Source organism: Protopterus annectens, chromosome 13.part0, assembly GCF_019279795.1.
Source record: "Protopterus annectens isolate FY-2018-M chromosome 13.part0, PAN1.0, whole genome shotgun sequence".
Lineage (NCBI taxonomy): Eukaryota > Metazoa > Chordata > Ceratodontiformes > Protopteridae > Protopterus > Protopterus annectens.
In genome coordinates, this window is record NC_056747.1 from 98831697 (window position 1) to 98858453 (window position 26757).

Consider the following 26757-nt stretch of genomic DNA (forward strand, 5'->3'; position numbering starts at 1 on the left):
TTAAATTGAAGTGGAATGTTATCTATGTGGCAAGCTGTAGTGATGCTTGATTTACCAAAAGAAACTATGCATTTCTTGGCATTAAGGGTAAGCCTATGATTAACATACCAAGCATTTGTTTGGTCCAATCCTTCCTAGAGAATCAAAGTATCAAAATGAAATTTTGATAATTGCTCCATTTTGCAATCATGACCTGGTGAGCCAAAGTCCCATGATATTGGCATGTATGTCACAGAAACATATACCAAAGAGGAGAGGACCCAGGACAGAGCCCTGTGGAACATCAATGGTGACAGTTTTCTACTCTTCATCTTAACTGTATAGGCTCTTTCAAATAGCCACCAGTCCAGAGAGCTCTGAGTGGATTAATGTTGAGTAAGAAGAGCCATGGAGGTAATATTTTTAATTCTGGGAAGAATCAATCAAAATGACTTAGTCCTAATTTATATCAGGAGAAGGAGGTGTGAGAGAAGAGAAAGTGAGAGGAGTTCATTTAGAAGACAATTTATCTGCAAGAATATTAGCAATGGCGCTATAATTAGTAAATTAAGCTTGGTGACACACCAGAACTCAAACTCTTGCTGTCAGGTTAGAACCCTTAGATGGAGGATTACAACATTAAATGATTAAATAATGAATGTTTATGATATGCAATATAGCACCAATGATGGGAGAACTTAAGAAATTGTTACTGGGCAGAACACAATAAATTACCAAAATTACTTGCACAACTGATTGGTGAACATAAACAAATGCAGTCTATAACTGCAATTAAAGACTCTCATCCTCTGATGAGTAACTCATGTTACTCATCATATACATTCAGACCCCCAAACTGTGGGCAGTAAAGCCAAAGAAGGTGGAGTTTCAATATACATTAAAGACATACACACCTTCAGGCTGGTCAAATAGTATGATGCACAGGAGACACTCCAGGCGCAGTTAACCATTGACAAGACCCCTATTCAAATCATAGCTAGCTACTGGCCCCCAAATCTGACTCAATATGCCCAATCCACCTACTTGAACCTGTTCAAATCTATTAAGATTCAACCCTTTACACTGATCCTGGGTGACTTTAACTTCCCAAACATAGACTGGAAGAACTACTCATGCCAGAGCACAAATGTTTAGACATTCCTTGATTTTGTCAATGCAAATGCCTTGGAACAGCCAGTCAGTACCCCCACAAGGGGTGATAATATCTTGGACTTGGTATTAACCAACATGAGTAACCACTGCAGCATCCCTATGGTATCATCCTCCCTGGTAAGATCTGACCACAAGCAGACACTTTCGAAGTCACCATCTCCCCCAACCCCCCTCTAGCTAGGATCATTCATACAAACTTCTCCAAAGCTGATTACAGCCTCCTGAGGAATGGTATAGACAGCTTTACAGCCCCCTCCCTCTCTGTAGGAACTGGCCCCAATATCCAAAACTACACCAAAGCACTATGCAAGCTTTATATAGATGCATGGAATCAAGCATACCCAACAGGACTAAATCATACTCTGCAAGGAAGAGTTAACCTGTCTGGTGCACATCTGCAATAAATAAACTTTATAACAAAAGGAAAAAATGCTGTCAAAGACCAAGAAGGAGCAGGTGCCCAATTGGAAGCAATGTATCCTTAGCCTGAACAAGCAAATAAGAGCACTAGTGAAATCTTCCAAAGCAAACCTTGCGTCCAAATTGGCCTCATCTACTAGAGATAATCATAAGGCCTTCTTTACATATGACTCCCCCATCTATGAAATAGACTCCCTCTCCACATCAAGCAGAGTACCTCTTTACCCCTTTTTAATTGCAACTTGGATAACTGGATGGGAAATAGAAAATATACCCCTGGGATTCCACCCATGTCCCTGCTGAACAGGGGTATCGGGTGCTGATTTGTCTAAACATGGGCTAAACTCTTGTCTAGGCATATAATGGCCTCAGGGCCAGTGGCCCAGTAACCCCTATAACCTCATGAACATTTATACTATTTAGTCCAATTTGTAAATGTGAGCGGCCATGGTGGTGCAAAGGTTAGCGTTGCCACCTCACAGCAAGAGGTTCTCCGGTTCGATCCTCGGCTCGGGTGCCTTCTGTGTGTGATCTGCATGTCCTCCCTGTGGTTGTGTGGGTTTCTTCCGGGTGCTCTGGTTTCCTCCCACATCCCAAAGACATGCTGTAGGTGGATTGGACACACTAAATTGGCCCTAGGTGTGTGTGTGTGTGTGTGTGTGTGTGTGTGTGTGTGTGTGTGTGTGTGTGCCTGTGCCTTCTGTGGAAGGTTGGGTGCCCGGCTGGCAACTCGACACCATAAAACTCCACTGCCAATTATGAGCGGACAGGTGATCCGCTGTGGTGACACCAAACCGGGAAAAGCCGAAAGAAGTCATCCAATTTGTAAATGTGATTATGACATTCTTCCTCCTAGATCTGTACCAGCCTTCAGATATAGACCCCAACCATATTGGGGAAGACTTTACTACCAAAACCAGAACAGATCGAAGAGGGCACAAATCCTGGTCTGCAAGCTATAGTTTAATTAATACACGACTCTTCAGTCCATCAAGTAAAATGCATAAAACAACTTATCAGTCCACCAAAATTCGCATAGAAAAAATGATTAAAACGACTTTTCAGTCCACCAAAATTCACATTAACGCAATTCAGCACACTGCATTTTCGTTTCCAAAAACTTCATCAGATGGAGAAAATGCATACCTAAACGCAACCAGTTTAGAATATAAAGAGCTTTTATGGCAACTTTCTTTGGAAGCTAACAAATTCCCAGGGCTTAATGATGCTATTTCTTTGGACCCTGTCCTTAAGCTGAGATCAACAAAGCTTTAGTTATTTTTAAGAAACATTCCCCTATATATATATAAATGAAATTTTGTACAGTTTATTTTATTGGTCTGATATGTCCATTATTTATGAGCCATTCAGATATTTAATTGTGGACCCTACTATTAAGTTATTTGCTTAACATCATTTTAGATTAATGTATTGTATTATTATTAAATGAATTATTTTGAGGTATTTAATATTTTATATAACATTCTACTACATTTTATATTGAAGTATTTATATTTCTTAATATTTTTTATCTATTTGATGTGTCTTTATGAATATTTCTTTTTGCTGAATGTATTATAGATTCTATCCCTTTAAATGTTTGATAGGACTATTCCTAATTAAGTATTTTAATTAATTTAATCTGTATAAATTGGTTGTGTTTAGGTATGCATTTGCTCCATCTGATAAAGTTTTTGGAAACAAAAACGCAGTGTGCTGAATTGCGTTAATGTGAATTTTGGTGGACTGAAAAGTCGTTTTAATCATTTTTTCTATGCGAATTTTGGTGGACTGATAAGTTGTTTTATGCATTTTACTTGATGGACTGAAGAGTCGTGTATTAATTAAACTATAGCTTGCAGACCAGGATTTGTGCCCTCTTCGATCTGTTCTGGTTTTGGTGCTTATTGGTTATTTTCGGAACAGTGATTCTGCTGTGTTTTAAGACTTTACTACCCTCATCTTATGAACACATCTATCCCAAGAGGGACACGATGCACTTGGCTGACCTAAAATTCTAGATGATGTTAGGAATACCATAATACCTATTGTTCCTTCTAGCTGTAGAATCCTTAAGTTTATATTTGAAACAAAACTATGCATATTGTGAAATTCATTTTGTGAGGGAAGTGAATATCTTAGACCTTTGGTATGCTGATGACTTTGTTGTATATATTATGAATAAGATATATGAACAAAGTTTAGCCCTGCCTTCAAAGGCTCAGGGCACATTCTGGTCTCCAGATACTATAGAATAGCTAGGGTGGGGTGACAGGGGCAAATGCCCATGGCACAAAGTTTTAGTGGATGTGATTAGCTGTCCATTATCCCAATCACTCGTTTCTTTTAAATGCCAGTATTGCATTTGTTGTCAAACCTGAGTGTTGTAGCATTCTGTGTGTAGTTTAAATTGTATCAAACTGCTTGTTACATTGTAGCAATCAGTTGCTACTGTTTATAAGTAAAAAGGAAATTAAAAGGGGGGGGCTGTTCTAACTAAAACCTTAGTGCTGTAGCACTCCTTGCAGAATATAAACTATAGAAGTAGTTGTTACATTTGTTGCAAGCAGTTTGCTATGGTTTAAAGAGAAAAAAATATTTTTTTGTAGTTTTGTTTTGTTTTTGATTAAAACCTCTGATTCTGAGCACTGCAGCAGGATATAAATGCAGCAGCTATTTTTTTTACATTTGTAGCAGGCAGTCTGCTATAGTTTAAAAATAAAAGAATGATTTCTTTAAGCTGAAACCTGAGCACTATACTGTTCCATGAAGTGTAAAAAGCCTATTTTTTTCACTAAAATGTAAGGAAGGAAGTTGAGGTAGGACACTGAAATGGGAAGGGGGTCTATTTACTTAGAGTGGGGAGGAGGGCTCTGGATAGAGTATGCTCTGAAGGAAACATCCTGCAATTTTTGCAGATGTCCAGCTATACCTCACAAAACATTCTGTTTTCACTAAATTCAAAAGCACTTCTAACTGGAGGCTTTTTATGATCTAAACCTTCAGTGGAGTCTTTTGACCACCTCTCTGATTATACTCCTATGCTCACCTCATAGATGACAACTTAGTACTACACCTACAGTATAGTCGGAAAGAAATCCAGGACTGGGAACAAAATACATCTTTTACTACTAGCCAAGGCATCTGCCATTTGCATGGTTCTACTAGCTACATTTATGTTTTTGGTACATTGCATCTCACAAGTGTCCTCCCACCATATCATGCAGAAACTCCAACAACTCATCTTTAATGTTATATGAGATAGCAAACCCCCGAAATAGCCAGTTAAAATTTAATGACATCATCCAAGTTTGGTAGATTAGGTCAGCCAAATCTATCCCCCACAGCTGATCGGTCATACTGTATCATGGCCATTTCCATCTCTTGACCTAGTCAGGTCATACCAGAACTCTGTCTAATGGGTATCCAATGTTTCATCAGTCACCTATGGAAAGAAAGGAGGATCTGGGACCCTGGGGTGGGGGGTGGGAATGCACTATAAGATCATACCTGATGCCAGTGCACACCCCCAAGACTCTCTTCTGCTGCTGGACAAGATCTGGGTAAACCCTTCAGTATGGATAGACAGAAAAATTTACTATGGGGATACTGGGTCAGCTGTGATATAATTTACTGGTCTGACCTTGCAAAGAAATGATTTCAACCACTGGACATCACGGATATTAAAGGTCAAGGTCAGACTCAGGGCATTATCTGGTAGCAATACTTTCAAATAATCAGCATCAAGGGTTGGAGGGCTGGCCTAATGGTTAAGGTGCTTACCTTGCAGACACATGGTACAGAGTTTGATTCTCACTTTAGATTGGGGGTTGGTAAAATGGTTAACATGTTAACCTCACAGATACAGAGCACAGGGTTTGACTATCACCTTTGGAAGGGAAATTAGTAAGTCTTAAAATGGCCCACGAGGGCAGTTAGTCTAGTAATTGCCTCTGAATCTATTAAAGTAAGGCAGTTACTGTGCGGGGAAACACCTGTCTTCTCAGAGCTTAGGTACTATCCAATACCACAAAATCTTCAGTCCAAATTTTTAGCAAGGCTGTATAATGTAATTGACTGGGAGAGTAAAAGTCTCAAGCAATAAATGCAGGAGTTTAAGTAATTTTAATTATAAAAATGTCCAAATAATTTTCAATTCTCACAAATAAAAGATATTTGTAGGTCCATCTAAGAGCTGTCAATAACATTACAAGATAACAACCCATCTTGATTAATTTTGATATTTGTTGGAGTAGTCTTCCCCTGCAAGAAAATAAAAATGCCAAGCAGTGCAGAGAGAGATGAAGTGCAAGCAGACCCATTAAATAATGCAGTTATATTGATTACTTCTTGCAAATCATGAGGCAAATATTTCCTGGTATTTTTTTTTTTACAGAATATCAAGCTTGTAGTCCTGTTCCTGAGAAGATGTCTGTCTGCTCTGAAAGCCACAGCTGTCATGTTCGGGCAATAGGTTTTCTTTGAATTAATCCCTGTGACTTCTTTCTTTGGTGGTACTACTGGTGCCATTCTGAAAGGCTTTGCAGATGATTCTACTAAATCATAGAAGTTTAACATACATAAAGGGTAGAGACTGGATAATGACAAATTGTGTATCTGCATTTTGATTATAGGTAATAACTGATGATGCCCTCAAGTCTTTTCTCACTAGCACAGTCACTTTTGTGGTGAATAACTTTGCTCATTACTAGGAAGAGGTAGCTAGTGAAGTGAGGAAAGTACCTGATAACATCAAGTATATGTGGAAGGCCATTTGCAAGGGCCTGTGTTGGCTGATGGAGGTTTTTGATCATACTGAAATTGTGTGATGCCTCAGCATTTTATAAACATTTGTAAAGACTAAATGTTGCACTCACTGTAATAAAGACAGCACAGCTATCAAGGTACAGAAAATGAATGCTACATGTTTTGAAAACACTAGTGTTTGACTGAAGACATCCAAGTCTAACAATTCCTTCATCCGTTCGGTATCTAATGTCAGTTTCAGTGAGAAGCTGGTCAGTGAAGACAATTTGTATGGCTCCTAAGAAGACACAGATATTTCTGAGTAATAATGCACCTTTGTTTGACCAGTTAGAGTGATAAAGTGGTATGTTTTTGAAGGTTTACTATCAAAATTTACATTGGCACTTACGTGAAGTTTGGAGGGTCGAAAGGCTGTTTTCAAGTATTTGTAATGCCGATCCGGAAAATGTTCGACTCCACATTAGAGAATGGTAGTGTGCATCCACGTTCTGATACCAGACTGCACTACAGTGGGGATTGGGAAATGTACATTTACCTCACTGTAATGCAATCTCTGAGTTGGAATATATAACATGTGGGGAGGGGGGGGGGTGCAGCAAAAATGTTAATGGTAGGATGGAGTTTCGATAGTGGAACTTCCAGTGTTCAAATGTCATTTCCATGTTACCATTTCTGAAATTTTGTTAATTTGTTATTGCCAATTTTGGCAATCCGGTTCTATCAAAAAGTGGAAAATTATTTTGATTTTCCACATTTTGACAGTAAACTGCTTTTTAACCATGTTAATATGTAGAAGTATTAAATGATTCATTCATCCATAATTGTTTGTCAGTTTTGTGTGTGTGTATTTATTTATTTATTTGGCTTCCACACCAATTTGGAGTTGTGTCTATTCTTCCAACAGACCCAATACCCCCTGTATACTCTTTGTGCGTCAGGAACCAGAGGGTGGGGGAGATTTAAGCTTACACATTTTCAGTCATAAACACAAGTATATGGATGAAGGCCATAGACAAACCATTCTGCAATGAGGTCACCATAATGTTTCCAAAGTGCACCAGTCATAGTCTGTGCAGGTGGAAAAGCTTGGGATTTATTTGTCATGCATTATTTCAGCCATCTCATCCACTCATTTTGATTTGTGCCAACACCTCCATTCATGCATCACTACAAGTCACAGTTGAAGTACAGAATCCCTAACCTGTTCCCAGAAAGTGTAAACTTGCCATAAGCACTGCATTCATTCCCAATCTGGCATACAGGGCAACAAGGTAAATACTATGGCGGCTAAAGGTAACCATTGAAACAATCATTTGTCCTACATCTGTGCCATTTGGGTCAACTTTTTCTTTTTGTCAAAGTTCTTATTCCTGTGGAGCTCTTCCCTAACCATGTAATCTAAAATAACTGATCTGTGAGGCTCTACCTTGCCCTGATATAGCTATTAATGGTTTCTACTTGATTATATTCTCACTACCAAATAATCCTTCAGTTTTTAACACTTAAATTATAGATTATAACATTGCCTTCTTTCCCAGAAGCAAAAGCCAAAATAAGGGGTAGGGAACCTGACTTGCACATGGTACTCTCCTTCAGAAATGCACCCTTTTTAAAAGGAATGTAAACAGGCAGTAAATCCCTTCCATAAAAAAGTGCTTCTTTGCCAGCAGGCCCAAATGAGCCAGATAGTTATATAAATCATATCACACTGCAAAATAAAAAGCTACTATATGCTTTGAATCAAAACTGCATGATTACCTGTAAAGCAACCATCAACAAGAGCTTCAAAACCTTCTGCTGAGAAGACCAAGAATCCAAAGATCCCACTGAAAATTCTAAAACAAACTGTTCCATATCATACACCGATATTCACTGAATATGATGGACTGCATCCAGATTTCTTAAAAACTTGCGTTTTATTATTTTATTTTACACCCAGTAACACAGATTTGTCCATCTAATTAGTAGACTTTACCAATATCTGAAAATATATCCCGGTTAATAGTCATCTTCCTAGGAGGTGACTTCATATGTCCCCATAATTAAAGGTCCATTTCTGTCCTTGCATTTTTTGAAACATTGTAGAACCCATTATGCAACCTTCCAACTGTTGGACTACATTACCACTTTATATTAGGTCAGCAACAGAATGATGCAGCTTTATTACTATTCAGAGGTGTAGCCAGGTAAACACCATATATACCAGCAATGAAGATACATTTGTCCACACTGATGCATGCTTATATTATTTCAGAATACAGTGCTACATACTTAGGATGGATGTCATACAACGATAGTTATTTTTGAAGGGGCAACAGTATGGATGCTTGTAAAAATAATAAACACCATCTAGAATCAGTCTCATAATAGAGGACTGTATGATGTATGTAAAAAAATGCATCTGGCTCTGTGAGTCACACATTTCTCTAAATGAACTTAAAGCAGCTGTACTAGGTGATGGCCCACTTACCTTTCCAATAGACGTTTACCTCCAAAGATTCCCATTATTTCACCCACACAGTTATTTCTAAATTCCTACAAGTCAGTCCTTGGGAACTTCTGTTCATAATATTCATTCATCTTCTTATATCAAATCTTCATGCAGCATTTTAAGTCCCTTACACCAGTCATCTTATTATCTTTAGGTCAAAATTAAATTTCAGACAGCGCTATTAATGCCTTAGTCTAGAGAAATCTAGTTTTGATCCCTTCATTTTTTATTTTTGCTTAAACATATTACTATTGTAAACAGAAGCGTCAGTGTATCTTACGAAGATCTCCTCAGTACAACTGGAGGCTTCATAATGTCACTGACAGTTAAAGATCTGATTTTACAGAGTAGCTTAGCAGTTTGGAAAAGCATGAAACAATGAATGAATAATGATTTCTTACTGTTCTTCTCTTGTTTTATTCATTTGCTGATTTATCTCACTCATCTCTTGTATGCGTCTCTTCTCTGTCTCTTCATATCGTTGGTTACACTCTTCCAAATCACTTGTTATGTTCCTCATCTCATGATGCAATGCTGTGAAAAATAAATAAAAAGAAAGATTATTGTTTTTGTCATTAGCTTTTGTAGTATACAGAAGGAACAAGTATACAGAAGGAACAAGTATATGTACCAAAATCAATCACTTCATTGCACAGTAATCACATAGAAATAGCTGAAACTACCAAAGTTAGATAGCAATCATAAGTTTAAAATGGTTTGCTATCATTATGTCGACGTGTATTTGCACGGCTATGAAGTATTCGAACATCAGATGTTCGAATACTTCATATTATGGCAGGTGACATGAGCGAAGGTTTGCATTGCGAATGAACTGTGCATTCGCAATTCTAACTTTCGGTCATGGGAGGGGAATCGCGGTACAGTGCGGTTAGGGAAATGCATCCCTTTCCTCACTGTAGTGCGATCACGGAGTTGGAATATTAAGTTAAGGGTGGTGTGGGGGGAACAGCCTCCCACTGGGTGGGTGCAGGGGGGCACAGCCCCCCTGCATAACTGTGTGTTCGGTTAGGTCGGTAGGTGATTATGGGAAGGGTGGGCGTGCTGTGTATCGCCGTAAATGTCGCAAGCGACATTTTCGACAATACACCCTTGTTTTCGAGTTTACTATTATTCGAAAATGTTCATTTTCGATGCATAAATTTGAAAATAAAGACATTATTTATTTTTACTTTCAAATTTATGATAGTAAACCGTTTAAAATACATACATACATATGCTTGGATCCCATGAGAGACTACAGTAAAACAGAGCAGCTGCTTAGACTCTATTTCCATTAACCTTGACCCAGACAGATTTTTGGGTTGCGAATTAGGAGAGTTTCTAATTTTTTTTAATGTTCATGGGGCCCCCTGCCTAGATCTGGTGCTGACAGGGGGGCCCCATAAACATTTAACAACAATTAGAAACTGTCCTAATGTTTATTGGGGGCCCATAAACATTAGGAGAGTTTCTAATTTTTTTGTTAATGTTTATGGGGCCCCCCTGCCAGCACCAGGTCTTAGGCAGCTGCCTAAGTCACCTTCTGCTGGATCCAGCCACATTGCCAGGCCTAGCAGCTACCTGATTAACCCCCCCCACACACACACACACACACACTTACTTTCTCTGATAGGGCTGGTACCGGTTTATAACTTAACTGCATTCTAGGAGTCTGGCTTACTACATTCATGGGGGGGGGTTACTTTTTACTTCCACCCCCCCTCATCTGTGTTCACTGACCATTGTCCAAGGGCTACTTCCCTCATTAGGCCACTCCTCCCCTCAAGAAGCATCATCAGTGAATGCCTTCCCTCCTGGGATGGATCTGCCCATTCCGCTCTTGCCAATAAATCAGATGCTCAAGACTCTAATCAAAACCAAGTCGCTGGGTTGCAGTTACAGCTTTATCCCTCTGTGCTACATTGCTACCCTAGGGTGGAGTGTTCTTGAGAGAGTATTTAAAAGAGCAAACTTTCTGGAGGTGAATTTTTAATCACTTTCTTGTAGGACTTGGCATCTCTTAATGGAAGAAGTAGGGTCCCCACAGTTGTGTTGTGAGAATAGAGAAGCTGTGGTCATTAGTGAAGAGTTTAGTTTGTGGAGTTTAAAGTAAGTAGGTTTTCGGAGTATACATTATAACTGGATTGCCTTATTAGCAGACATCTATCAAAGTTGAGTTTTCAGAGAAGTGAACTGTACAGTAATTTAGTATATTGATTTATTGGGAGCCATTTAGCTTTTGCTAGAAGTGACAATGGTTCTATGTTCTAGTAGTGTGTGTCATGAATTTACAGATTTTGTATGCTGTGACCTGCCAATTTTTTAAGATTTTGGGAGACTGCTATTATCAGATGGAGATTGCTTCCTAGTAAGGCTGCACGTTCACCTTTGACTATAGTCGTTCTACTTTCTAGTGCTAGGAAAAGGGATATTTTCCAAGGCCAGAAGAGTAGTTTGTTAATCAGCGTTTATTACTGAAATGTGGTACTGCAGGTTTAACTTTTTATAGCCAAAGTCCAGAAAGCTGCAATGACTGTAGGGCCCAGTTTGGATTTTTCAATTATTAGGAACTTTGGTCAATTTCTTATTTTTATTCTTTTGGTACTGAAATATTTAAGCAAAATTATTGATATTTTATATGGAACGATGAGGCAAAATGAATAGATTTTTGAGTCCACAATCATAATGACAGTTTTGTAAGAAATCCATTAATACAATAAAAATGTTTTTCACAATGTACTTGTGAGTATAAAGATGATGTGATATGTACCAGAGATTCTGATACTGATAGCTGTTGCTTGGCTGGGAAGCTGGGCTCCGAGTGTAGAGGTACATTTTTGAATTCCCAGTATAAAAACATAAAAGGTGAGGAAACTATTCACCAAAATTAAGTACCACAAGCCATTGAGAAGAGGAGCAACAGAAAGTAGAAGATAGTTTCAGGATGAAATGGTTTGAAAACATAGGAATTTAACTATACCTGGAACACAGCCAAATCTGCATGAATCTGTATTAAAAGGACTCTCTGTACTGATTTTGCTCATACGTTACCTAGACTTGAATAAAGCAGTATCAAGAAATATCGAAGTTTTACTCCTGCTTTGGAGTAGAGCCTTCTGAAGTACTGCATAAACTCCTATTTCGGTATACCAGCAAATTCAGGTTATCTTCTTTTTTCAGCTGCTCCCGTTAGGGGTCGCCACAACGGATCATCTGTTTCCATTTCTTCCTGTACTCTGCATCTAGCTCTGTCACACCAACCACCTGCATGTCCTCTCTCACCACATCCATGAACCTTATCTTAGGCCTTCCTCTTTTCCTGTTACCTGGCAGCTTCATCCTTAGCATCTTTTTCCCAATATACTCTGCATCCTTCCTCAGCACATGTCCAAACCAACATAATCTTGCCTCTCTGGCTTTGTCTCCAAACCTTCCAACCTGGGCTGACCCTCTAATATACTTATTCCTAATCCTGTCCACCCTCATCACACTCAGTGCAAATCTTAACATCTTTAACTCTGCCACGTCCAGCTCTGACTCCTGCCTTTTTGTCAGTGCCACTGTCTTCAACCCATATAACATAGCTGGTCTCATTACCCTGTTGTAGACCTCCCCTTTCACTCTTACTGGTACTCGTCTGTCACAAATCACTTCTGAAACTCTTCTCCACCCACTCCATCCTGCCTGTACTCTCTTCTTCACCTCTCTTCCACACTCATCATTACTCTGAACTGTTGATCCCAAGTATTTAAACTCATCCACCTTCACCACCTCTACTCCCTGTATCCTCACCATTCCTCTATCCTCCCTCTCATTCACGCACATATATTCTGTCTTAGTCCTGCTGACCTTCATTCCTCTTCTCTCTAGAGCATATCTCCACCTCTCCAGGGTCTCCTCCATCTGTTTCCTACTCTCACTACAGATCACAATGTCATCTGCAAACATCCTAGTCCATGGGCACTTCTATTTGATCTTGTCTGTCAACTCGTCAATCACCATTGCAAATAGGTAAGGGCTCAGAGCTGATCCTCGATGTAATCCCACCTCCACCATAAACCAGCAAATTCAGGTTATAACCTATTTAAATTATGCCTTCTGAATTTCTAATACAGTGAGACCATATTCTACTTTTTTTGCAACCTGTTTATGAAGCATTCCTATAAAATGGTAACTACTACTTTCCAGATGAAAACCCTGCAAGCCATTTTCGTTTGTAGTCAGGCTGAATACATGGTAAGTGTATGCTGAAAAGTGTTAAAAATATTGCCATTAAATGCTGGTAAACAATAAGGGATAACATTATACTCGTGTCATGCCTGCTGTTACCACAAAATAATAATCCTGATTTTATGTATTATGAAAGTAAAATAATATTTTTAATGGATTATTTTAGGCAACACATTTCTGAGATACTTCATATGTTTCATTCAGCACCTCCTCCAATTTCTGGGTCCCTGAATATTAAAAATACTTACTGAAACCATCCCAATAACCAAAAGTGTCCAGCACCATGCCCATTTTTAATTTACTGATTTGCTAATTAAGAAGTGCATTGTGCAAAGGTATAGGTTGCCAGTATCCAACATTTGTTGAGCTTATTAAAAGTAGTAGAAGTGGATACAAATGGTACCTTTCTCAGGGTGTTTTTATCTACTTGTTAATCAGGGAATCCCACTGGAAAATTGTGCATTTTCAGGGGTGACTTAGGAGCTCTGCATGCTTAAATGACTTGCTGAGAGTAACATAAGGAAATGAAGATGGTAAGAATCAAACCCTGCACCCATAAAACAGCTTATTACCAGTTCATAGCTTTAATTCTCTGTACTAACTGCCAGATTAAAGTTTCCAATAGAGTGTTAAGAATCTCTCGTGAGCACTGTGATGGCAAGAGGACATGGTATCCAGTTATTTTGTTTTTGGTTCTTTCTGTGTGTGTTTGTGTGCATATATTTTGTCTGACAATATATGGAATGCTACTTCACTGAATGAATGAGAAAAATTGGAAAAATTAATGGAATGCATTACTGAAAATATGAATTCACATGAAAAGCAAATGTTAAACATTATGGTTACTGTTAGGGATAGTATAACAGCTAGCTTACTTGTGTATACTAACCATAATGTTGATGGTAACTGGCATAAATAATAGCAATAACAAGAAAACTGTTAGCCCTGACCATTTACAAAAAATGCTATTTTCCCTTCTAACTCAATACTTCAGCAAATGAGCTGATTGCCAGACAATAAACTATTAAATGTTTCTTAGAAGTATCTAGACCACCTGAAACCAGTACAGCAGAAGTCAACAACTTTAAGTGCACATATCTCAGATTCGATGATGACGTCTTGAAATTCCCTTAACGGCATCCCCCTGCCATTGCCTCAGCAAATAGATTGCCAATGAGATTTATTCCCACATAGATAAATTTACAGTATAATAATGGGAATTTAAAAAGCAAACCATCCTGGTGGGCTACTAATATGAATAAAAGCTGAAAGAAAAAAAAAAACACATTGGAGTATAAGGCAGATCTAAAGTCCCCCATGTCAAGGAAACTGTTAGGAATTTCACTAAGAGTTTTAAAAACAATTAGATCTACTAAGGCAGCCCATGAATTCTGGTTGGCATCTGAAACAAAAGATAAATCTTCCTTTAGTTATGTTACAAAGCTAAGAAGCAGCACTTGAAAATGTACAGAGCTTTTATAAAATGACAAAACCAGCTCAGACCCAGGGGACATTGCACTAAATGTATTTGCTTGGATACAGGCAATTTTCACTACTGAGCCCTACAATCTTCATAGCTCTGAAACTCCCATCATTACTAAATAACAGGCACTGAAAGTGATGTCCAAGATTAAGAATATATCCTCTATGGGACACAATAACATTCATGGCTGTTTGATTAATAATACCAAACTTGCCCTGATGTACCCTCTACAAAAGCTGTTTAAGTTGAGCTTGGCATAAGCATTGGTGATGCCACTCCATAAAGGTGGCCATAATACAAACCCTGTAAACTATAACCTCAATCAGCCTCAGTCATCTCATTTGTAAGTTCATGGAACATTTAATAGCAAACGTTAACATCAGCATTAAAAATCTCTTCAGGCTAGATCTGCAGCAATATCGTTTTGTAAAAGTATTTCTTATCTAAAACAATGTGGTTAACTTTTTTAGATAAGGTACCACAAGCTCAAAGTAAAAAAAAATGTTAGATTTATAGTTATACTAACAGACAGTGGATACTCCTAAGTGCTTTATCCCATGCACGATTCCCCTGAAATTATCTATGGTATGATCTCAAATAGGGGTAATATATAATTATTGACCATGGGATGGGTGAAGCCAATCTATAACCAAATGGGATAGGTTATTTTGAGCACAAAAAGGAGAACTGGCTATACTTAAAATGGCATGCAAGAGTAGTTGGCGTTGAGGTGAACTATAAACATACGTATTCTAACACATTAGCGACATTTGAAAAGTGTATAAAGCAAAGTACACCACGGTAGGAACAGTATTATTTTCTCAAGTTATAAATCGGTAAAGTGTATGTAAAAAATAAAAATGTTCGCTCATTGTACTATAACCCAAGAAAGCTGTTCATATTAAAGAGCATGCAGGAGCACAGACAAAAAAAAAGAAAGCAGTATATGTTCTGATCCTTTTTTGTAAGGAGACGAGTTCTTTTGGCTGCTCTCATTAGGGGTCGCCACAGCAGATCAACTGTTTCCATTTCTTCTTGTCCTCTGCATCTTGCTCTGTCACACCAACCACCTGCATGTCCTCTCTCACCACATCCATAAACCTTATCTTAGGCCTCCCTCTTTTCCTGTTACCTGGCAGCTTCATCCTTAGCATCTTTTTCCCAATATACTCTGCATCCCTCCTTAGCACATGTCCAAACCAACATAATCTTGCCTCTCTGGCTTTGTCTCCAAACCTGGACTGACCCTCTAATATACTTATTCCTAATCCTGTCCATCCTCATCACACCCAGTGCAAATCTTACCATCTTCAACTCTGCCACATCAAGCTCTGACTCCTGCCTTTTTGTCAATGCCACTGTCTCCAACCCATATAACATAGCTGGTCTCACTACCCTCTTGTAGACCTTCCCTTTCACTCTTACTGGTACTTGTCTGTCACAATTCACTCCTGACACTCTTCTCCACCCACTCCATCCTGCCTGTACTCTCTTCTTCACCTCTCTTCCACACTCACCGTTACTCTGAACTGTTGATCCCAAGTACTTAAACTCATCCACCTTCCCCACCTCTACTCCCTGCATCCTCACCATTCCTCTATCCTCCCTCTCATTCACACACATATATTCTGTCTTAGCCCTGCTGACCTTCATTCCTCTTCTCTCTAGAGTATATCTCCACCTCTCCAGGGTCTCCTCCACCTGTTCCCTACTCTCACTACAGATCACAATGTCATCTGCAAACATCATAGTCTAAGGGGACTCCTGTGTGATCACGTCTGTCAACCTATCACCATTGCAAATAAGAAAGGGCTCAGAGATGATCCTTGATGTAATCCCACCTCCACCTTAAACACATCCATCACTCCCACCGCAGACCTCACTGCTGTCACACTACTCTTTACATACTTCTCTGACACTCCCGACTTCCTCATACAATACCACAACTCCTCTCTAGGCACCCTGTCATATGCTTTCTCTACATCCACAAAGAAACAATGCAACTCCTTCTGCCTTCTTTGTAAGGAGACTGCTTTCCTCTTTAATTTTCACATAGAGTGCTGTGCCATGCAACATAAATATCCTAATCCTAAGACTGCATATCCTTGGAGAAAAGGTAATATTTGGTCAGAAGAAACATTATAGCTGATGAAGTCTGATAGACAAACGTGCTCATTACTTTGAATAAAGCGGATGACTTAAAGCTCAAAGAAAGGTTGCTTCGTGTTTGTAATATTTACTTTTGATAGAATGTATACATTCTATGCATACATTCTACTCTGGTTAACTGTCTGCTTGCAAAATACGTACAGGAATACAGCAATGGATTACTTTGAACAAGGAGGCTTTTCCTTTTATTTTTACTCTAGTGGATCTATGTTAGAATGGCGACTACTCAAATAATCGACAGTCAGAACATTGAACAGACAATATCAAATGTCCAGAATATTGAAAACTACCATAAAAGGTACAAAACACAAATTTGCAACACACACTCTGCTAATTATATATACCACTCCCTGCTATACTATGATCTCAGATACCAGCATTTATCGACCTTTTGAGCATTCAATACTATGCATTTGACATTCTGAAGGTCAACAATTTCAATAATCAATCATCTAATTCGTCCCCCTTGCCTAACCATATTCTGAAAGCTGTATGAAGGTGAAGTCTTTTTTTTTAATGTTAGATTAAGTCGTTTACCTAATGCTATATAATTAATTTTGTTGTGTCACATATCGTTCAAGTTTATCAGATTTATACGCGTAGAATGATGTACCAAATATCCTTGTTGCTCCCCACAGTTACTGCATGCTCTGCATGAAGTTGCATGTTATTTACCTCCACAGGTTTATAATACCATCACTAACATGGAATCCTATATTTTGAAGTCATACAAGAATTTCTGGTTTTCCCATCTCACTATGTATCAGATAACTAGATAAGTAGCTATGTAAGTGTAGTAGTCAGAAAAAAAAGTAAGACCACCAATAAATAGGGGGACAGTTAGGGCTGTGGTCACAGAAAGTCAGAAAGGGTAGAAATGTATAAGCATGGTAAATATCAGCAGGATAGCAAACCACTTGGCAAACTATTTGTCCCGCCAGCTTTCACTGCCCTTCTTAGTTGCCATCACACATGCCACAAAATGAAAACATAGGAGTTGCTATGGGGCCGGATGTGCCCCCATTTATGCTAACCTTGTCCTGGCTGAATGGAAGAAGAATGATATTCCCTAATCCATATACTCAATGTATTACACACTACTTTATATTTTTAGATGATATTTTAATTTTATGGAAGAGAAAGGAGTCCAGTATTTAATTTTTTAGAGGGTTCAATGTGTTTTTTTAAGTTTACTTACAGGTGGGACACCAAAAGTTTAGATTATTTGGATGTTTTGTTATACAAGGCTAAAACATAAAAAAGCACAGTACTCAACAATTTTCTGAAAAAAGACATATTCTAACTCATTTCTTCATTTTGTGAGTTGTCCCCCCGTTATTTCAAAAGAAGGGGGTGGTCAAGGGCCAACTGGTACAACTCTCTAGATTGATTAGTTACGAAATTTTATTTTTCATTAAATGGATCAACTAATTAAAATGTTTGTATGCAGAGGTTACCCTTTGAATGGTGCATATTTAAGTAAATCAGTCATTATATTTTGTTCAGACTCTGATGAAGCCTGTTCTATAAGAGCTTAGTCTGGTATTGTTTTATTTCCATTATACTACTGCTACACCACCACTGGAGTGTTTTCGTTTTGTGACCATCATTTAGTGTCTAGTACTTGATTGTGTTAAGCCATCACACATGCATAAATGCAGAAACTACTTTTGAGCTGGAGTTCAAAGTATGCTTGCTTCTCCAGGGCTAGACTTGACTTGACTTAGTCCATTACCACTTCCTAAATAAAAGAAAAATATAGACATCTGTCCATATGGATCTTGTCTGTTTCTGCCTCCTTCCCCTTATTGACTCTCTTCATGTCTGTGCTATTGTAGATACATTAGTGACCAATCTCATGTTCAGCTGCTCCTCCTAGGCTCTCTAGTTTTGACTAGAGCAGTATAAGCTCATGTAGCCCCCACCCTAACAGCAAACATGCTGCTGTATGTGGAACAAGTCATTGTCCATGCAAAGCATTGGTGAACTAGGACGTTTTCCAGATGACTGTCCATGCAAAGAAGTGATTAACCAAGATATTTACTACATCATTCTGCGTGCATTCATTCTGACAAAACCTAGTATTTATTTTTATTTATTTATTTTACATTTCTTTACCGGGAAAGTCCGACTGGACAACATGTCCGTTTTCAGTGGAGGTCGAGGAAGAAAAGCTCTGAGACATACAAGGAATTAGACAAACTTAACAATTTTACAAAAAAAGAAGTTAACAAGCTTAACCTTTTACATAATATACTGTAGGGGACACAATGCATGTATAAATTGTAGATGCTGAACAGGAGGTCAGATTGGGTGAAACAACTTGAATGTACACAAATGAGTGCTAAATGTCAATGCTATGGCAGAGCAGTTGCAGGTAGTGAAAATTCAGGGGAATGTTCAGGTAGTAAAGCACTTACGATGTGTCAATTACTAATACTGGGGGATAGTGTTCTGGGTTATTAATGATGCATATAAAATGATACTGGTAACAGTAAACAGTCTGTGCAGCCTTCATTGATATTGTTATCCTCAGCCTTGCCTGACTCATGTAATGATACTAGTTTGGGTTACACTACTTACTTAGAGGTATTATGTGGGGCACCATTATAGAGTTCCCAATAGAATATAGTATGACAGACTTTTTGCTTTGAAAACTGCTGATCTGTTTATTGACTAACGTTAAGCAAATTTAAATGACTGAAGACCCCTCTGATCATTGGGACATTCCTGTTTTGACATACCTGAAATAGTTTTTTTGCTCACAAGGTAAAGACTTAAGCCAGGGTCAGGTCATATGGTTCTCATTGCATAAAGATGCAGATTCATCAGTTTTACCTGCCTTGAAAAAAATAGTAAGTTCTCTGTAAATGGTTGGGTGTGTGGATTTTACTGAGACACTTTGTGACTTTCTTCTTCTGCACAACTGCAGGTTGTGAATTCAAGTGCCATTCTGCCTTTCATAGTTTTGTTGGTGTATGTTATACAATTAATTATTGGGAAGTAGTAACCACATGACATATTTTTATCTGAATAGCAGCAATGTTAATGCTTCCAAGTGATAGATATCTTTATTTCCAAATTTCAGAAGCTAGCAGAATATGCATATTCTGTTGCTGGGCCCAGAATGCTTTTGTTCTGAAGTTTGTATGCCTCAGAGCCGTCAGTTCCAGATTACGGAAGATTTAGCAAAAGTAAGAATTCAGTTTTTTTGTGTAGTTGGTGAACTTTGCCAATTTATCAGTAATGTGTCATATCTGACATTGCCAATAACAATAAAACCGACTCACCTGTGAAGTTGGCGATAATGTACGGAATCCTTGCATTTTCCTTCTTTAATATAGCGATTTCTTCCTGCAGGACATTGGTTTCATTCAACTGGGCTGTTAAGTTCACTGTCAACATTAAGAAAGCAAGCATTAATTGACCACTGAGGAAATGGCAACTGATTTATTTATTTTTTGCAGTCGAGTTACATTTTTTACTGCCATTCATTGATTAAAGAAAATTACTGGAACTGATGCTAGCACAATGATTTTTTTTATGTAATAATGCCAGTATTTGTTTTCAATTTTAGTTTTACTATAATTTTTTAAATGTAACAACTTTGATGAAAAAGTGATATCCCTCCCTGGAATGTTTCATTAAATCATATTTCACTCATGCAGACATGCGGCGGGGACAAAGTCCTTCTACACCTACCGAGTAATGTAACCTATCCATTATTAAGGTGGTGGTTCCTTGATTCAGTTTGTGATGTCTCTCCTCTGAGTCAGTGATCAAGGAGCCCCAATCCATACCACTGACACCAGTGGGGAATGTTCACTATGAAATGAATAGAGAGATGCAATATTTTCAAATGCAGCTCTCTGTACCAAATACAATTTCCCTTAAGAGCACACAGGGAATGTACACTTCAATCCTGGGGCTGGGTTTTTTCTCCAGGCCCCAAATAAGATTCTGTACTGATACAGCTATAGAATTAAGTCCTTAGCCGGCTGTTCCACGCCACATCCTCCACCACCATTGCTGTGAAATCAGTGCTGTCAGTGTCCCTCCTGTTCAAAGTAACTGACACACACACACACACACACCTTCACCCAGACTATAGGATAGATTCACTGGCTCATACCAGGGTACTCAGTTACTCTCAGTAAAATTAATACTTATACAAATGGTAGTATTTACCAAACAACAATGCTCTCAAGAACATGGAGCCACATTGCCATTAAATAAATGCAAGTGCTCTCAAAGGTTAAATATTTTCTAAAGGACCAGCCACAGTGAAAGGTATAGATATATTTAATAATAAATAATGAAAACATGAAAATGCTGACTATTTGCAATAAACATCAGAGTTTCAATCAAAGGAAATATAAAAATGCACAGATGTGAAGACTGACATATACAGAAAAACAATATTTAACTAATCTTACTATATTTTCATAACTGACTGAAGAATTACTGTTCCCTACTTACTGAATAGATCAGGCAAGATGAAGTGGAGGAGTGTCTTGTGTCAGTTCCAATAAAGTGCTGACTGCCTTTATTATATCTCTCACTAGTATCAAAATACAATTTCAGTGCTGGCTACAGAATGACATCACATATCTTCCACTGACTCTCTGGTTCCCACACTATCCCCTCACTAGCAACTGAGCCAGGATTTGGAAAAGATGTGTCACAATACACACACAGAGAACTTTGCTAAGGCTTAATACAGCATCTGCAAACTTTAAAACAATTCCAAGACTTCCACCCTTCCTGCAGAAAAGGCTTTTCATAGACACTGCATTTCTTGCTGTATTCAGACTTGTGAAATAGAATCTTTATGGCCTAAACCAAACATTTTTAGACTATGTTTCTTAAGGTTAGTTGGGCTAAGCTTAATCCTTTTCCTTCCAGTATCCTCTGTTAAAATATACACATTTCAGCAGTTAGAACAATACAGCCTCAAATACATGTACATGTCTCTTCTGTCCATCAGGACCCACTGTTGATACATTTTTTCAACACAACAGCTTTACAAATACATTTTTAACACATACATCTGTACAAATCAGTCTGATATTCAAGTGACATATAATTATTTACAAAACTCTAGCTAGCTATGCTGGCATATATTACACATGCACTGCCCTACTTCTTCTAGCACAGTTGACACTACCTCACATCATCACACAATAAAATGTGGTTTTATGGGAATTCCAATGTATAACTATAATAGACCATCACCAATAAACACAAACATGCAGCCAAGTCCAGCTTACAAACCACTCACTTTGGTGATAGCAACATGGAGCCAGGTAGGGGGGAATCACTAACCCACACCCACTAGATCCTGCAACACTGACTGAAAACTGCAACTGCATTGCATGGCCCAATGCCTGAGAAGTTTTTGGCAGTGTTAATGGAGTAGAATGTAAATCTGCTCCTTGACAGCAAACCAGAGTTGGTGACCCCTCTGCCCAAGACTGTAAGCAGTGTTGTATATCATTGTAGTACATCATAGCATTTTAACATTCACACTTATTCACAAGAATCACAGCTTTAATCCCTATGTGAGTAGAAAGACAACCATGTACTGCTAAGACTGTTTGTTTCACACTGCTTTACACCCATTTGTGTATGACTGCTATAGCCCATTGGCAGTATTCCATGCATCTCAGCTGGACATGACTACACTCTTCTCAAAAAGGTTGTGTATAATAAACTCCTCTGCTGTACATATTTACATGTAGACTGGCACAGGAGAGGAGTGCATTGGCTATTGTGTACATCAGCACTAAGAGCTTGTTCTCCTGTTTGTGTTGATAAGCTTTGTGTTGAGATGATATGCCAATAACACATTACAGCACTGATTTTATGAATTAACTACACCAGCTCCTTGAACTCTATGAACTGTGTTTCTGTGTGTTTGTGTGTGTGTGTGTGTGTGTGTGTGTGTATTTTACCACAGACATTTTCTTTGCTGACATGTGAATGAATGATCCAGGGGTCAATCAAGAATTCATGAATAAGTAACTATACCCACAATTAGTCATCTAGTCTTCTTACTTTATCTGACTCTTTTGAATGAAATAGCCATATAGCTTACAGTCAGGTTGCAAATGCTGTCTGTGTCTGAATCTGGGTTTAAAACTGATATGTATATATTATTTCTTAAAATGGTAAATGGGGTGGTTAATGGAAACTCTTCAGCTATATATGCTACTAGCAAAAAAAAAGTTACAACCAGTTATTTCCAGCGCAAAGTTATTTTCCTCTATTTAAAAATTATAACAATTAATGGCACAAGGCAGAGTGAGCAATGTGAGAAAAAGAGTTAAATTAAATTACAGTCTTCCAAGATAAGTGAGCTCTGATTATTCAAAGTCCTGGTGACATTTTCCATCTTCTCCTTGTTAAAAAATAAACTTATTTCAATGTTCTGAATAGCATTAAAACAATCTCTTTTAAAATAACACACATATTTAAGTTGAATTACCAAAAGGAGTTTATATAACGTAGAAATAGCACATTTCAGTTTGTTGTGATCTATGTAACAAATCCATACTTTGGTGTAGAGTTTGTAATCTCACACTATACTGCCAGTGGTAACCAGATTAGATTTTAAAATCATAGGAGAATCCTATGCTAAGTGGCCTAAAAGGCCATTTTAATCCTAGCCAATAACCCAAGGTTAGAATCAAACCCTATACCTTGTGTCTTACCTTAACCTAACATTAATCTAAACCCACCCATAAGGCATGCATTTTGAAATGCTTGTTTTATTACTTATTGAATGAAACAGTACTCCACATTGAATAAGCTATTGAATTGTGAACCTGGACTGCTAGATTTGAAGCTAATAAGTTCCCATTATATACTGCAGATACATGAGTAAGTCAGATAAGATCTCTTCTTAAACAGGTTATTCTGTGATTGTGCTCTTGAAAGGACATTCTCATTTCCAAAATGCTAAAAAAAGATACATTTCAATTTTGCTTGATCAGATTATAGTTACACTCCAACTGCCATACTTACGCCGAGCAGGTACAGACTATTGTGAACACCTGAAAATGATGCAGTTGACACAATCCCTCTGTCTTTTTATCTAATGTCATTCCTCAACAGAACACAGTGCAATAAAAAGCACCCTGAAAATGATGCAACCGGCACAATCCCACTGTCTATCTAATCTCATTCCTAAACAGAACACAGTGCAACAAAACACCTAAAGATGATGCAAATGATAAATATCCCTTGTCCATATATCTAATCTCATGCATCAACAGAGCACAGTGCAATAAAATTCAGTCTATGATTGTGTTAGCAACATGCTATACCTGTGTTTTGTTTGTAGACAGCACAGCCTTTGAGAACAATGCTAGCTTTTTCCAAGCTTTAAAGAAAAACAGTGCATGTGCTAATATTGGTGTCCAGTTTCTGACTTGTGTGGTTTCTTTTAGCATCTTGCTAGTATTAAGATGTGGTATTCTAATATGCTGGTGTTATGATCCGTGATGCTGTTTAGTAATTTTATGGTGTGGTACTGTAGTTTGCCAGTGTTATGGTGTAATGCTCTAATTTGCTGCTGTTACTGGTGTGTAGTTTGGGGACAATATGTGGTGATGTTGTTTGCTGGGGGCAATGTGTGGTGCTGTAGTTTTCTGGAGACATGGTGTTGTGCTGTAGTTTGCTGGGGACATTGTGTGCTGCTGTAGGTTGCTGGGGACATTGTGTGCTGCTGCTTGCTGGGGACATGGTGTGCTGCTGTAGTTTGCTAGGGGCAACGTGTGGTGCTGTAGTTTGCTGGGGACATTGTGTGCTGCTGTAGATTGCTGGGGACAATGTGTGCTGCTGTAGTTTGTGGGGACATGGTGTGCTGCTGTAGGTTGCTGGGGACATGGTGTTGTGCGGTAGGTTGCTGGGGACATGGTGTTGTGCGGTAGGTTGCTGGGGACATGGTGTTGTGCGGTAGGTTGCTGGGGACATGGTTTGCTTCTGTAGTTTGATGTGGACATGGTGTAGTGCTGTAGTTTGCCGAGGACGTGGTGTGGTGCTGTAGGTTGCCGGGGACGTGGTGTGATGCTGTAGGTTGCTAGGGACATGGTGTGCTGCTGTAGTTTGCTAGGGGCAATGTGTGGTGCTGTAGTTTGCTGGGGACATTGTGTGCTGCTGTAGATTGCTGGGGACAATGTGTGCTGCTGTAGGTTGCTGGGGACATTGTGTGCTGCTGTAGGTTGCTGGGGACATGGTGTGCTGCTGTAGGTTGCTGGGGACATGGTGTTGTGTGGTAGGTTGCTGGGGACATGGTTTGCTTCTGTAGGTTGCTGGGGACATGGTTTGCTTCTGTAGTTTGATGGGGACATGGTGTAGTGCTGTAGTTTGCCGAGGACATGGTGTAGCGCTGTAGTTTGCTGAGGACATGGTGTGGTGCTGTAGGTTGCTGGGGACAATGTGTGGTGCTGTAGGTTGCTGGGGACAATGTGTGGTGCTGTAGGTTGCTGGGGACATGGTGTGCTGCTGTAAGTTCACAGATGTTAGTGTAGTAATGTTGTTTGGTAATCTGATGGTGTTGCAATAGTTTTGCTTTTATTACAATTTAGTACTACAGCTTTCTGGTATCATAGTACAGTTATATAGTTTGCCGTTGTTATGCTGTGATATTAGGACTGTCAACTATCACAATGTGATTCTTACATAAAAGGAGAGTGTAACTTACTGCTATACTTATTATTTTTGTTAGTTGATTATTTACAGCTATGTCAACTGCTTAAAAGATGTTTCTTTTCAGCTTCAGTCGAATATTACACCTGTCTGGGTGATTGTGAGAAGTCTATACCTGTGTTTGTTAATACAGATATTTATTCAGTTTGGAACCAGAGCAGAGCACTGATCCAGATAGACCTATTTCACTTTCTGCCCACAGAAATATTAATGACAGTAGAAAAGCAAGTTAGCAAGCATTATGGGTACAAATGAAATGCTGTGTGCAGATGGCAATAAATCAATAACCATTTTAATAATAAAACACATGGTACAGATGACAATAGGAATGGATGGTTAGATTAAGTAGGAAAGAAGAGTGACACAATGAAGGGATAGAGTACAAAGTGTAAAAGATAGCAAAAGTAAAGTAATGGCACACAGAAATTAGCAATGTGCAATATACAGATTGTGAAAGGGATGTCACAGATTAGTGCATGGAGATAATGTGAGCACGGCAAAGGTGCCTGACTGCTAAAGGGACAGGGGGATTAGGTGATGTGTCCAGGGGGATTAGGTGATGTCACAGATTAGTGCATGGAGATAATGTGAGCACGGTAAAGGTGCCTGACTGGTAAAGGGACAGGGGGATTAGGTGATGTGTCCAGGGGGATTAGGTGATGTGTCCAGGGGGATTAGGTGATGTGTCCAGAAGGAAATTTGCAAACTGACTCAGATTTGAGATGATCTTTAAGATAGGCATAAAATGATGGGTATGACATGGAGTCTTTAAGATTAAGTAGGGAGACAGAAACCATGGGGCCTAGGATGGAGAAAGTATGGTTAGTACAATGAAGTCTGGTTATGAGACATTGAAGATATAGACCAGAATGATTAAGACTTCAATTGTAACTGGGTGGTCATCTGAAGAGATTGGAGGCAAGGTAAGGAGCGGGGTGTTCTTTAAGAAGATTATAGAGGTGAGATTCAAGAAGCAGGTTGGCACTTCATTGAGCAGGTAGCCAACTGGCTTTATTAAGCATAATACAATGATCCTCATCTGTATGGAAGAGGGTAATGAAATGACAGATAGAATTCCTTATAGTTTGGATTTTGGAGGAATTGTTCTTGGATGCTGCTGCAATGAGCAGAAGTCCATATTCGATCTGAGCTAGTAGAATGTCTTTGACTATGGCATTACTTGTTGATTTTGAGAAAAGGGGGAACATTTTATAAAACCAAATAGGAATTAATTTTCTGTATTTTTTCTAAGTGAAGGTGAGAGTTCAGTGTGGGATCAAGCAACATATCAATGTACTTGAAGGAGATGACTGGATTAATGGGTTTGTCAAGA

At 38.7% G+C, this 26757-nt stretch overlaps 1 protein-coding gene across 4 annotated transcripts in view; it reads right to left on the bottom strand.

The window, feature by feature from the left end:
* Positions 1 to 9209: 9209 nt before the first annotated feature.
* The window catches only part of LOC122817620 (golgin IMH1-like), a 283457-nt gene continuing 265909 nt past the window's right edge, over positions 9210 to 26757 (bottom strand). For 3 of the 4 annotated variants that reach the window (XM_044090669.1, XM_044090668.1, XM_044090666.1), the window contains 2 exons: positions 20003 to 20107; positions 9211 to 9364 (listed from right to left, as the gene is read on the bottom strand). In XM_044090669.1, the coding sequence (XP_043946604.1) occupies positions 9228 to 9364; positions 20003 to 20107 (242 nt within the window). In that variant the 3' untranslated portion in view covers positions 9211 to 9227. Of the gene's footprint in view, positions 9365 to 20002; positions 20108 to 26757 lie in introns of all 4 variants that reach the window. The other variant, XM_044090667.1, reaches the window with a different exon arrangement.